This window comes from Saccharomycopsis crataegensis (genome assembly GCF_037102585.1).
Source record: "Saccharomycopsis crataegensis DNA, jcf7180000000075, whole genome shotgun sequence".
Taxonomy (NCBI): Eukaryota; Fungi; Ascomycota; class Saccharomycetes; order Ascoideales; family Saccharomycopsidaceae; genus Saccharomycopsis; species Saccharomycopsis crataegensis.
In genome coordinates this window covers 688,895-701,766 of record NW_027043822.1, presented here as the reverse complement: position 1 = coordinate 701,766, position 12,872 = coordinate 688,895, and the positions used below count along the sequence as shown (strand labels likewise).

Genomic DNA, 12,872 nt, shown 5'->3' with positions numbered 1-12,872 from the left:
TCTATCACAATTAGCCAATTGTTCTCAAATTCGTCACAGCTGTTGCCACTTTATTTTTTTTAACCCTCTCTTTCCCCAATATTTAATTAATAATCATGTTTTTCAGACGTGAAGATGGATTTATGAGCGTCAGAGATGCTATTTTGAAGAAATCAGATGTCTTGCCAACCTTCTTTTCCGACTTATTGTTGAATTGGCTCCCAGAAGATCTTCTCGAATACCCTGTCCGACAACTTGTCTTCCTCTTGATCTTTGCCTGCGGGTACATTCTTATCCGTCAAAGAGTGCTTCAGCACAGAGTCAACAAGGCCAAGATGGAGGCTATTGAAAAAGGCGAGTCTGTCGATGATAATGTCGATGACTTGTTTGAAAAAGATTCCGAAGAAATGGGAGAATCTAAATCCACCGCGATTAATGAAGCAAGTTGGGGTTGGGGCCAACAAACTAGAAGAGATGTCAAGGCAAAACAGGCTATTTTACAGCAAATGTTGAAAGAAAGACAGGGCAATGATGAAGAAGACGATGACATTAAGGACTTATTAGAAGATTGAGAGTATTTGATACCAAAACTAACAAAAAAAAAAAAACGAGAAAAAAAAATCGATAAAATGGACTTCCTATGTTTTCAGTAATAAACAATCAATAATGATAAAGTGCCTGTATAACTAAGAACTATAAGTTGGCTCTGTGCATTAGGTGGGCTTCGCTTTTTCTCGTTGCTTGTAGAAGCCTATATTGAATTTATTGAAACGTGGGTGTTATAACCTGCATAACTGAAGTATTTTGCCTTACTCCAAATCCCCCTAAGTAACTCCTATGAGCTTTGTGTATTAGGGGAAAATATAATCATTGAAATGCATTCCGGGTATTGTGAGTTTAGAAAATGTGGGTGGATCCCAGTTCAAGATTAAGCATTTTCTGATTGTGTAGTCACCACAAGTGTAGGTAAGCTATTCAATGAGTCTTGATTTTATGTAAATGTTGTGAGGAAGTTATAGTGTTTTACTTACCAATTAGAAAGACCAGCATAAAATGCCCGGCTTGCATGTTATTTGAAACCTCTGTGACTCGTTAATATACAATTCATTTATTCTTTCATATGTAAATACGTATATAGTCATTTTTTTAAAGCAAAAAAAAAAATAAAAAAACGTGGGAAAGAAAAAAATCCGTGTGAGCTTTCTAATTTGACAAGGATAGTCATCTTTTTCTAAAAGGTATGACTCATAAAAGAAGAAAAAAGATTATAGGATATAGGATATAGGATATAGGATATAGATAGAAATACCAGAGAAAAAATACCAGAGAAAAAATAAATAAAAAAATAAAAATGATCAATCATAATCTTCATGTAAGGTAATTAGTTTCTCATTTCTCTTAATCAATCACTCTTACAAAAGAGCAGAGACCATCAAAGCCATCAAACCAGCAACTGGACCGATTTGACCAGCATTGTACACTCCGGCTTCACCCTTACTGGTACTGGTATTGGCAGCAGAAGCGGCCTTGGTGGTGGAGCTAGAACTGGAGACGGCAGAAGTAGATGGGGACGCAACACTTGGGGTGGTACCATCTTGGGAGTTAACTTCATTTTCACCGCTAAAGGAGACGATAGCATTGTCAACTTCATCACCAGCAGAGTCCAAAATGGTGTAGTTAGAGGATTTGGCATCAATATTGACGATAGCACCTTCGCTAGCACCAGAGACACCGTTCTTAATCAATTTGGTGATGTCACTTGGTTGAGATGGGAGTGTGAAAGTAAGGTTGAAAGAAGAGTCTTCAGATTGAATGAGAGAGGAGGAACAACTGGCAAGAGAACGGTTGACAACTGAGGATTCTGCAATAGAGAGAGAAGAGTTGACCTTACCAAGTTCGGACTTGAAGTTATCGTAATCAGTCTTGTAAGACAAAGTATCGTTAGAGTCAGAGATAACAACAAGACCGTATTCGTTAGCTTCTTCAGCATATTCATAGACTAAACCACCGGAGAAGGTGTTCAACAAACCACCAAAGATACCTTCGGAGATTTCTTCAAAAGTACGTGGGGTGACAGTGTTACAACCGTATTCGGAGAAGAACACTGGAACGGAAGCGTTAGAGAAAGTGCTGTTCAAAGTAGAATAACCAGAGGTTGAGTAAGTAGAGCCAGAACACCATTCGTAAGAGTTAAGCCCGAAGAAATCGGCATGAGAGTCGTCATCGTTGTCACAAGAAAGATAGTTGAAGGAGACCTTAAGAAGGGTAGAGACGTCAGCAGCAGAATAACCAACAGGGATGGTACGGTTGGCATGAGCAGCGATATATTGTTTCATATCACGTTGAACTGCTCTGATATATGGTGGGGACAACTTAGCAGAGCTTTCACTGTTGATGATTTCATTACCAGAGAAGAAACCCAACAAGTTTGGATAACCCTTGAAAGCTTCGATAACCTTGAAAACTCTGGTAAGGTATTCAGCGTTGTAACTAGAGGATGGACTGTCTCTGTTCAAGGATTGACCGTCGAGGGCAGAGTTGACATCCAAAAGAACGTAAATACCAGCATCATTAAGAATACTCATACAATCATCATGGTCGACGTCTGGGTTGACGGTATAGGTACGGATAATGTTGACACCAGCTTGTTGAAGGACGTACGCATCACGGTAACAGGCGTTAGCATCAGATAAGACATCACCATCGGCGTCGTCACCGGTGTAAGCAGAGGATCCACCAGGTTGATAATCAACACCCTTCAAGAAGAAAACTTCACCATCATCGGAGGCCTTGGTGGCAGGTTTGATGAAACGGTTACCCTTGATGGTGAGAGGAATAAGGGCATTAGCACAAGCCAAATAAGTGGCCAAAGAAACGAGGGACTTAGCGAGCATCTTTTGATGAAGTAACGAGCGTGGGGGTATGGATAGAGCCTGTAACAGTAGTGGTGACGTGAAAAACAACAAATGGAATATTTATATAAGAATACCTTTCCGACACGAAAAAAAAAATAGAAAACACGGATGCAGGGGAGGGGGTGACAGCAATGGGGTGTCCAGTGGTTATGTTGAACATGCCTTGTTCCCTTGTTCCCTTGTTCCCTTGTTCCTTATCTCTTTTCTCTTTTCTCTTTTTTCTTTTTCCTTGTCTCCCTTATAATAATACCCTTGTCTATCATTCTCATCACATCTTCTCCCACTTCTTTTTCTCTTTCTCGCCTTACTCTTCTTTTTTCTCACAGATTTCCAATAAAATCCTCTTATATGCGCTCTGACAGAGGCAAATCGTTGAGCCTCGACAATTTCACTGATAAAACTCAACCTCATATGAAGCTTTTTTCTTTTCTTTGAAAATTTTCTGGTAGATATTGAGGAGAATCATTGCCTTTTACTGGGTCCCCTTTTATCTGGTCATTTTTGCACCTTGTCTATACTAACCGCTAATTAAGCGCCTTAATATTCACCGATACTTCTCTTACAAAGCTACATTTACAAATAATTACATTAAGCTACCTTTCAAGGCATCCACTCAGTCTTCTTCCTTATCTTTCTTCTCGTCGTCGTCCCCCACAATTTCCTGCTTCCTCCAATCAGTGCGCCGCTTTCTCCCCAACGTCAGCACCATCGCCGCTTAACCGGTGAAGGCCAATCACAGTGTCGCAGTTTCCAAATTACTAAAAAAAAAAAAAAAATCCCACCAGGAAAAATTATCAACCATATCAAAAGTATAATACTGCTAGGAAAGGGTATTTTGCTTACTTCATTTGCTTTGCTGAATCGTCTTGTAATTATCCCACCAATAGATTAGGGAAATTGCCAGTTTTTGTTGTCATAGCTTTTGTGCTTCTCCACTCATCCCCCAAATTGATGGAATCAAGCTGAAATAATAATAATAATCAAATCATATATTTCATTATAGTGTGCAATTGATATACAAAAAAGAAACCTCACAATTAAAACCAGCCTCAGGAAACACTCCTTATACTACTAATATATTCTACAATAATAATGCTCTCTCGTGCCTCCAAGTCCCTTCTATCCCGCTCCCTTGTCTCTTCCTCCCGTCACTTCACAACTTCAGCCAAACAACTCAAAGAAGTTAGTGTCACCATTGATGGTGTCACTGTCCAAATTGAAAATGGCTCATCTATAATTCAAGCAGCTGATAAAGCTGGTGTTGTGATTCCACGTTACTGTTACCACGAAAAGCTTGCCATTGCCGGTAACTGTCGTATGTGTCTTGTGGAAGTTGAAAAATCCCCAAAATTGGCCGCCGCTTGTGCTTTCCCAGTTCGTGAAGGTATGGTTGTCCATACCACCAGTGATAAGATTAAAGCCACCAGAGAAGATGTCACCGAAATGCTCTTAGAAAACCACCCTCTCGATTGTCCTGTTTGTGACCAAGGTGGTGAGTGTGATTTGCAAGAACAAACCCTTAGACACGGTAGAGACCGTGGTAGATTTAATGAAGTCGTCGGTAAGCGTGCTGTCGAAAACAAGGCTATTGGTCCTTTAGTTAAGACTTCTATGAACAGATGTATTCACTGTACCAGATGTGTCAGATTCCTCAATGATGTTGCTGGTGCTCCAGAATTGGGTACTGCTGGTCGTGGTAACGACATGCAAATTGGTACTTATGTCACTAGAAACATTAACTCAGAAATGTCTGGTAATATCATCGATTTGTGTCCTGTCGGTGCTTTGACCAGTAAGCCATACGCTTTCAAAGCCAGACCATGGGAACTTAAGAGAACCGAATCCATCGATGTCATGGATGGTTTGGGATCTAACATCAGAGTTGATACCAGAGGTATTGAAGTTATGAGAGTCTTGCCAAGATTGAATGACGATGTCAACGAAGAATGGATTTCCGATAAGACCAGATTTGCTTGTGATGGTCTTAAAACACAAAGATTGACCACTCCTTTGGTTAAGAATGGTGACAACTTCGAAACCGTGGACTGGGATACTGCTCTCAGTACTATTGCTGCTGCCTTCCACAAGCTCCAGCCTCGTGGTAACGAATTCAAGGCCATCAGTGGTGCCCTCGCTGACGTTGAATCCATGGTTGCTCTTAAGGATATGACCAACTCTTTGGGTTCTGAAAACTTGGCCCTTGACACTCCATGGGGTTCTGAACCTCCAGCTACCGGCGCTGACATCAGATCAAACTACATTTTCAACTCTACCATCGAAGGTATTGAAGATGCCGACCAAATCTTACTCGTTGGTACTAACCCACGTCATGAGGCTGCGGTTCTCAATTCCAGAATTAGAAAAGTCTGGCTCAGATCTGATTTGGAAATCCATCATGTTGGTGAAGACTTTGAAAGCACTTTTAAATATAACCACGTTGGTGAAACTGTCGATTCTCTTAAGGCCGCCCTTGAAGGTGAGGTCGGTAAGAAATTGGCTGGTGCCAAGAAGCCTTTGATCATTCTTGGTTCTGGTGTTTTGGATAACCAAGAAGCTGCCACTGCTGCCTTTGCCACTGTTTCTTCATTCGCCAAATCCGCTACTAACTTCAATACTCCTGAATGGAACGGTTTCAACGTTTTGCAACGTGAAGCCTCCCGTGCTGGTGCCCTTGACATTGGTTTTGTTGCCCCATCTAAATCGGTAGCTGCTGCTACTCCAAAGATTGTCTACTTGCTTAACGCCGATGAATTCAACCCAGAAGATATTCCAAAGGATGCCTTTGTTATTTATCAAGGTCACCATGGTGATAAGGGCGCTAGTTATGCCGATGTTGTTTTGCCAGGTTCTGCATACACTGAAAAGTCTGCCACTTATGTCAATACCGAAGGTCGTTCACAATCAACCAGAGCCGCCACCAATCCACCAGGGGTTGCTCGTGAAGACTGGAAGATCATTAGAGCTTTGAGTGAATACGTTGGTCATGCTTTGCCATACTCCGATATCTACTCTATCAGAGACCGTCTTTCACAAATTGCCCCACACTTGGTGCGTCACGATGTCATTGAACCAGTGAGTCCAGAAATTGCCGCCACCGGATTCGGGGTGTTGAGCGTCTTGAACAAGACTTCCAAATCTGTGTTGCGTAACCCAATTGAAAACTTCTACTTCACTGATGTCATCAGTAGATCCTCTCCAACTATGGCCAAGTGTGTTTTGAAGTTTGGTGCCAAGGTCGATAAGGTTGTTGACGAACACCCAGAAGTGAGTATTATCTAATCGAAACTGACATTATTTTAATTTATTATTCTCACATCAAAAAAAAAACTTCTTGGAAATTCAAGAAAAATAAAATAAGGCACATAGAGAATTGAAAAGAGAAGGACTTTTTTTTAAAAGAAGAAAGAGACATCATCTCATTTCAAAAACTTTGTCGACATTGTATAATCATTCTGTTACCCATCACCCTTGTATCACTCATATTAAAAAAAAAAAACAAAGCAAAACAAAAAACCGAGAAAAAAAATACAGCTGTTTTACCATCTGTGCTTTCTTGATTTAGTTCAAAAAAGTCTTTTTTTTTTTTGCACTTCAAGAATGTCATCAGAAACTTTCTTTTCCTTTTTTTTTATTTTCCAAGTTGCTCGATGAAATACATGTTCTCACTCTTTCCCCCGTTCCTAGCATTTCATTTCCTTTATTATCATTTTTTTTTCACTATGATTCATGACATTTTTTGCAAACCAAAAAAACAGAAAAAAAATCATATTCTTTATAAAATATTCTTTAATAAAATACAAGATAAAAAAAAAATTTGAGACTCGTATTGAGTAAACTATTGGGAAAGAAGACTGCAAAGGAGGTTTCAATTGACTTTGGTGTTGATAATATATTTATAATATTTTTTTTTCTGTTTCATCGTTTTTTATATTGCTATTCCTATTTTTGTTTTTATTATTATTTACTAATGTTAATATTACTATTAATTATTATTATATTCTGCAGTAATCGAATACAAAATAAGGCAATTCTATTAACTAAACAAAATTACAATTCTAAATAATGTTTTGGTGTGCAATGGTACTACTTATCAGGGAATCTCGTAGCCCAATTGTAATTGATTATTTTGCAAAGATATTTCTCTAAGATTCATCAAGCCAAAAATGTTTTCAATAAGCTTGATGTTATTACATGATAAATTGAGAATTTCCAAACTCGCTAAGGAATTAATTCCTTCGATTTTGCCAAGCTTGTTATGATTCAAGAACAAATACTTCAAGCATTTCAAGTGTGACAAGTTTTCCATTATAGTGATTTGATTTTTTGATAGATCAAGGTATATCAAATCATTCAATTTATCGAGGTTTTCAATCTTAGATATAAAATTCCCATTCAAACCCAAAGTGGTCAATTTCGTACAATTATCAAGATTCTCAATTTTCGTGATGTTGTTATTTGATAAAAGTATTCTATTTAAATTCCGCAAATTGTTGACGTTCTCAAGGATTGTTAACTTATTTTTCATTAAATACAAATCCACCATTCCTGTCAAAAAATCCAAGTTCTCAATTTTCTTTATCCTATTATCACTCAAATCAAGTTTCCTCAAATTAGTTAACTTTGAGATATTTTGAATCCTGTATAACCTGTTGCCATACAAATTCAATTCCTGAATGTTCAGTAACTCGTCAAGATTTTCAAGAATCTCCACGCAGTTAGTGTTAAGATCAAGAGCTTCTAATTGCTTTAAACTTTCAAGACCTTCAATCTTTTTGATCTCGTTACAACCTAAATAAAGAGTTTTCAAACCGCTTAACTTATCAAGGGACTCTATCTTGCGAATTACATTCACTGATAAGTCAAGCTTTGATAAATTTGGCAAATTTTCAACATTCTGAATTATTATAATATTATTGCCTGACAAATTTAAAACCTTCAACTTTTCAGCCAGCCCAAGGTTTTTCATCTCAATAATATGATTCTTAGGTAAAAGAAGTTTTTCCAAATTCACAAATACTTCAAGATCAGGAATTTCTAATAATCCAACCTCTTCAAGTTTAAGAATCTTTAACTCAAAGCATCTGTGAAGGCCATATATTTCATGATATTTGACATTCCATAGCCTGAGTTCTTGTACTTTTGGAATGTTTATTGGGCCTTCGATAATGTCAACGTGTTTTACGGTTAACTTCACTAGAGTTGGCAAGAATTCTTCAGTCAAATTTTTCAACACCACGTCATCGAAATTGTTGATACAAACCATACTCAACTCTGGTGACCCCTGCCAATGCAAGCCATCAAATATTGAGATTATATTTTCTGTTATTAGAGTTTTCAATCTTGGAAAGTGAATATTCTCGAGTCTGAAAGGAGGTGAAGAAAGAATTGAATAAGCAATTTGGAGATTTTCTATTCTCTCGACGTTAAACAAAAACCGAGTAACGCAATCGTATAATGTCAATTTTTTTACTGGAAGAAAAATCGGATACCCAAAATCTGTATTAATTGAATTTAAAGAAGGTATACTGTTCACAAAAGTCATGAGCTGGTGGTACTCCATGTCCAAGAAGGCAAAGTTAACATGATTATCATGAAAAAGATGGTTTGAAGTTAACCACAAGCCTCTGATACAGGCTCTTATTGATAGAAGCTTCTTTACTTCTCTGAAGTTCAATTGAATAATTTCCCTAGTAGAATCATTCTGAGAGATCCTGATTTGAATTTGTGGGTTATGCCCATTTCCAATTCTGCATTCTATAATGTCAACAGGGTCAATATTATGAAAAGAAACGAACTCCACACTTTCAAAAAGGTTCACATCGATACACCTGATAATGAATTCATTGCGATATAACAATTGGCGGAGGTGAATTAACTTGGACCTATCTTTGACAAGGCGAAATATCACAATTAATAATTCTGGCGGTAATGAATCAAGACCCAACATCACACTTAGCTAGAAAAAAAGAATAGCCACAGTTTTCGTTTGTTTGTTTTTTGTTTATATTATTTTCTTCTATAATTCAGGTCAGTATTCATAGATCAAGCGATTTTTTGTGGTTTTCTCGTCTTTTGATTTTATGCATAAAAGCTTTTTGTGTCAAAACATCAAAGAAAAAAAAAAATTCCTTCTGTGTTGATGTTTTATCACAAGCAATAGAAAATGCAATAAATTATTAAATGGCTTTGTATCAGACTGTTTTTTTAGAATTTAAAAGTATCTTTTTGCTTTTCACTTTCGTATTTAGCTCTCTTGATTGCCATCTCGTCGACATCTTCTTCATTGTCAACATTGTCATCCTTTTCATATTCATCTCTGCCACGAATCTTATACGAAAGAGGCTCTTTTCTAGAATTCTCACCCTGTTTTTCCTCAAGAACTTCATATAACTTCTTTGGCTTACCATCATCATCTACCGCCTTCATACCATTGGTAGAAAGTGAAACACCAGAGCGCACTTCCACTGAAGAAATTGGAACCATATCACTCTCATCCACAACTTCTGCTTCATCTTCCGAATCCTCATATTCAACATCTTCACCTTCTTGTGAATCCTCATCACCTTCTTCTTCCTCTTCTTCTTCTTGTTCTTCGTCCACAGATTTGAGCTCACCCCAGTGCTCATTCTCTGTTGGTACCAAAAATTCCTTGAGCTCGTCAGCTGGATCTTTATTTTCCATATTCTGAAATGATTCAGGATAAAATTGTAGCTCTAATCCAGCAACCCGTAGTCCTGGATAGCTTGGTGGAGGCCCAAAGCGTCTCATATTATTGATCCATGGAAGTTCTTCGAAATTCTGGATACCCAATGCTTTTCTTAATTTATCACTCACTTTCCCTGGCCTAATACCCTTGAGGTCAATTTCATCCTGTTCTTTACCTTCATAATAGATATCCCCGTATCCGTATAGTCTTGGTTTCTCTTGATGCTTAAAGAACGCATCATGCAACTTTTCATAATCTAAATCAAGCTTTCCCATCTTAGGTTGCACTTTCTCTCTCGCTTTTTGCTTCAATGTTTGGTCATCCAATTGAGTTGTATCCCTCATGTTCACAATCCCTGTATCTTCGATGAACTTAGGTAACTGGAATGGAGGCTTCTCTACTCCCCTTTTTGAAGATAAGTATTCTCTTTTGAATTGCCAGTGTGGCGGTACGGGAATAACATTCTTGAGACATTTAATATACACTAACAATTTTGGATCGTTAGCATCCACATCATACCACTCAACTACATTAGGTCGTTTAGCCTCTGCTTTTAAGACCGCTAAGGGAATTTTGTTTTTTTTCCTTAATTGCCTTCGACTCAACGGCTTCTTATCTTGGTCGTCGTCTTTGCCATCGTCATCATCGTCATCATCGTCACCGTCAGCTTTTTCATCGTCACTATAAATCACATTTCCTTGAGCATCTGTATCACCATTAGCAGAATCTTTACTATGCTCTTCAGGCATGTAGAATCTGTTTATTACTCTTTTGAAGTCTTGGAATTGGGGATCATCCAAATACTTATCGATATCGGACTCAAATAGCCTTGTCAGATTCAGAGACACCTCCCGCTGATCAACATCACGAGTATCATCTTTCTTTGAAGTATCAGAATTATTATCTAAAATCACGGTCTCTAAGGTTTTTATTTCCACGACACTTTCCTTGGATTCACGATCCTCATCGGCATTGTTCCCTTCTAACTTCTTTTGTTTCAATCGCTCTCTTCGCAATTGATTCTTAGACTTTTTCTGTTTCTGTTTAGTTGCCATTACCATTGGTATTATCAATAATATTCACACAAACTTCTAATACTGAAATATTTCCATGCAAGAACTTTTATAAAAGTAACCTAGTGATGGTTGAATAAGTTTATTGTGCCTTTACAATTAGTTTTGAAATTTTTTTTGGAATCCTTTTTATGTGGTGCGCTTAGACGCTAACATGTATAATAATATAATAATAAAAAAGTCTCAGCATTTAGATAAAAGACATAGAAAGAGCCCTTTATTTAGAAGGGAAAAAAATATATCATTCAATGATGTAGTTGCAATGTAAGCATGGACACCTGAAATAAAACAGGCATGAAGTTTTCGTCAGTAAAAAAAGTATAAAGAATATGAACAATGCAAATAAATCGCTTTTGGAGGGACCTCAAAAGTCAAACAGTTATATATAAAACAAAACAAGGCTTAATGAGAATTATAAGAGAATTAGAAAAGAATTATTAACAAAAAAAATGAAAAAATGGAAAACATGCTAGTCTACTACTGCTTTTTAACTGTGCCCCATCTATCATAGCAATATAGACCAGCCATGGTCAAAAGCAAACCAAATGCTTGTATACCATTCAATGGTTGAGCCTCCCAAACCAAGGCTGCAACAATGACAAAAATTCTTTTGAAGATGTTGGCGATGGAGTAACTCACCGGAGAAACCAAGCCAAGAATATGGAATGCCAAAAGGGCTTGGACGAAATGCACCAACCCATGAAATAACATCAAGCAAATAATATTCAAATTTAATTTCCCAAGTGACCAAGCGTCATTGGAGAAAATTTCGCTTGACAAGTAAATTGGGAAAGTGAATATGAACCCGACGATTGAGCAATAGAATAGAATAGTTAACTTATCAACTTTATTCTTTTCACTAATCTTCTTGATCGTGGCCTCTTCCTCCTTGTCTATTGGCAAAATGTTAGAATATTGATGACTTCTATGACGGCCGTCATCTGAAGAATTATCAAGTAAGTTAGTTTTATAGGTAAGGATTTTCTTTGCAAAAATGTTTTGAGAAACAAAAATCAACATTGAAATGAATGCGAAAACTAATCCCTTAGAGTAGGCAGAGCTATCAGATATTATACTGTCACTAGAATGTCCCTTGTTATGATTCTTAAATAAACAGGTCAACATAATACCAACTACCAACGGGGCTAAAGTAACATATGTCACCGTTGGGTACTTCACGTGAAATAAAAACCTATAACTTAATACTGTCACTATTGGGGACAACGCCTTGATGGTATGAACCATGGACACACTGATCAATGAGGTAGCATTATGAGATGTAATATGACCCACGAATTGAAACATCCCCATTGGAATAGTCTGAGTTAAAATCAATCTTGTAGGTTTGATGATATCATATAAAGTAGTGTATTTGTTTTCTGTGAGTTGGACTGGGAAAGTACCCAATGGGAAAGACGTGGCGATCTTTCGATTATTAAACACAATGATATATGTTACCAAGCACAATAACGAAGTGATGAAGAACTGTATTTCTGTCAAAGTCACTGGATATTTGTATGCTTTCAAGATGGTTTTCGTGACATTCGACGACAATATCGAGGTTAAGTACCATCCCCCACAAAGGAAAATGATCTTAAGGTTTTCTTTGTTAACAGTGGTCACTATAGACTTGAATCCTTTTTTGGTATCGTGGCCATGATGACTTTTTTCATGAAGCATAATATTGGCAGAATTCGGTCCTCCTACTCTTGAGTAGAAATTCGTGTACGATACACCAGTAGATATTGATAGCCCCCTCTGTCTTCTGTTTTTATTTTTGCCCGATTGAAGATGACTCACTGGGTGTAAACCATTCATCGTATCATTGAAGTTGTCAAATGAAGCCATATTGTCTGGTGTTAAATTATTAGATCTGGCACTACTATTATTATTATCTTGGCCGGAGTTCTCGCCACTTCCTGTCAAATTCTGGGTACCGCTGAGATGGATATTTTTACCACTTCTATGCTTATTATGGGTATGTGATTCGGTTGAATATGTCGTCTGTATCATCTCCTCTTCAATATTGTGATAAAGGAAGATGAGGCTCTTTAGTTACGGGTAAAAATAAACACCTCTAAATATCACCAACAAGGGGAATTAAACGAGTGAAAAGAGTCCTGTTTCTCCTTATTCTATATTATCTGCTCAGAATCCCCTATCAAAGGGAATTATTTCGAAAACGAAGAGAGTTTGAAT

The 12,872-nt window shown here is 37.4% G+C and overlaps 6 protein-coding genes across 6 annotated transcripts; 2 read left to right on the top strand and 4 right to left on the bottom strand. All coding sequences in view use genetic code 12, as the record gives it.

Moving 5' to 3' along the window:
• Positions 1-95: 95 nt before the first annotated feature.
• Positions 96-551, top strand: PGA2 (Pga2p; the record flags this gene model as incomplete). The annotated part of the gene is made up of 1 exon (XM_064996046.1): positions 96-551. The coding sequence occupies one exon, from the start codon at positions 96-98 to the stop codon at positions 549-551; it is 456 nt and encodes a 151-aa protein (XP_064852118.1).
• Positions 552-1,391: 840 nt separating this feature from the next.
• GAS3 (putative 1,3-beta-glucanosyltransferase) lies at positions 1,392-2,873 on the bottom strand (the record flags this gene model as incomplete). The annotated part of the gene is made up of 1 exon (XM_064996045.1): positions 1,392-2,873. The coding sequence occupies one exon, from the start codon at positions 2,871-2,873 to the stop codon at positions 1,392-1,394; it is 1,482 nt and encodes a 493-aa protein (XP_064852117.1).
• A 1,113-nt stretch (positions 2,874-3,986) lies between these two features.
• Positions 3,987-6,173, top strand: DASC09_024410 (uncharacterized protein; the record flags this gene model as incomplete). The annotated part of the gene is made up of 1 exon (XM_064996044.1): positions 3,987-6,173. The coding sequence occupies one exon, from the start codon at positions 3,987-3,989 to the stop codon at positions 6,171-6,173; it is 2,187 nt and encodes a 728-aa protein (XP_064852116.1).
• Positions 6,174-6,984: 811 nt separating this feature from the next.
• On the bottom strand, positions 6,985-8,841 carry DASC09_024400 (uncharacterized protein; the record flags this gene model as incomplete). The annotated part of the gene is made up of 1 exon (XM_064996043.1): positions 6,985-8,841. One exon carries the CDS (start codon positions 8,839-8,841, stop codon positions 6,985-6,987), a length of 1,857 nt encoding a protein of 618 aa, XP_064852115.1.
• Positions 8,842-9,098: 257 nt separating this feature from the next.
• Positions 9,099-10,661, bottom strand: CUS1 (U2 snRNP complex subunit CUS1; the record flags this gene model as incomplete). The annotated part of the gene is made up of 1 exon (XM_064996042.1): positions 9,099-10,661. The coding sequence occupies one exon, from the start codon at positions 10,659-10,661 to the stop codon at positions 9,099-9,101; it is 1,563 nt and encodes a 520-aa protein (XP_064852114.1).
• Positions 10,662-11,150: 489 nt separating this feature from the next.
• DASC09_024380 (Sly41 protein) lies at positions 11,151-12,686 on the bottom strand (the record flags this gene model as incomplete). The annotated part of the gene is made up of 1 exon (XM_064996041.1): positions 11,151-12,686. One exon carries the CDS (start codon positions 12,684-12,686, stop codon positions 11,151-11,153), a length of 1,536 nt encoding a protein of 511 aa, XP_064852113.1.
• Positions 12,687-12,872: the final 186 nt, after the last annotated feature.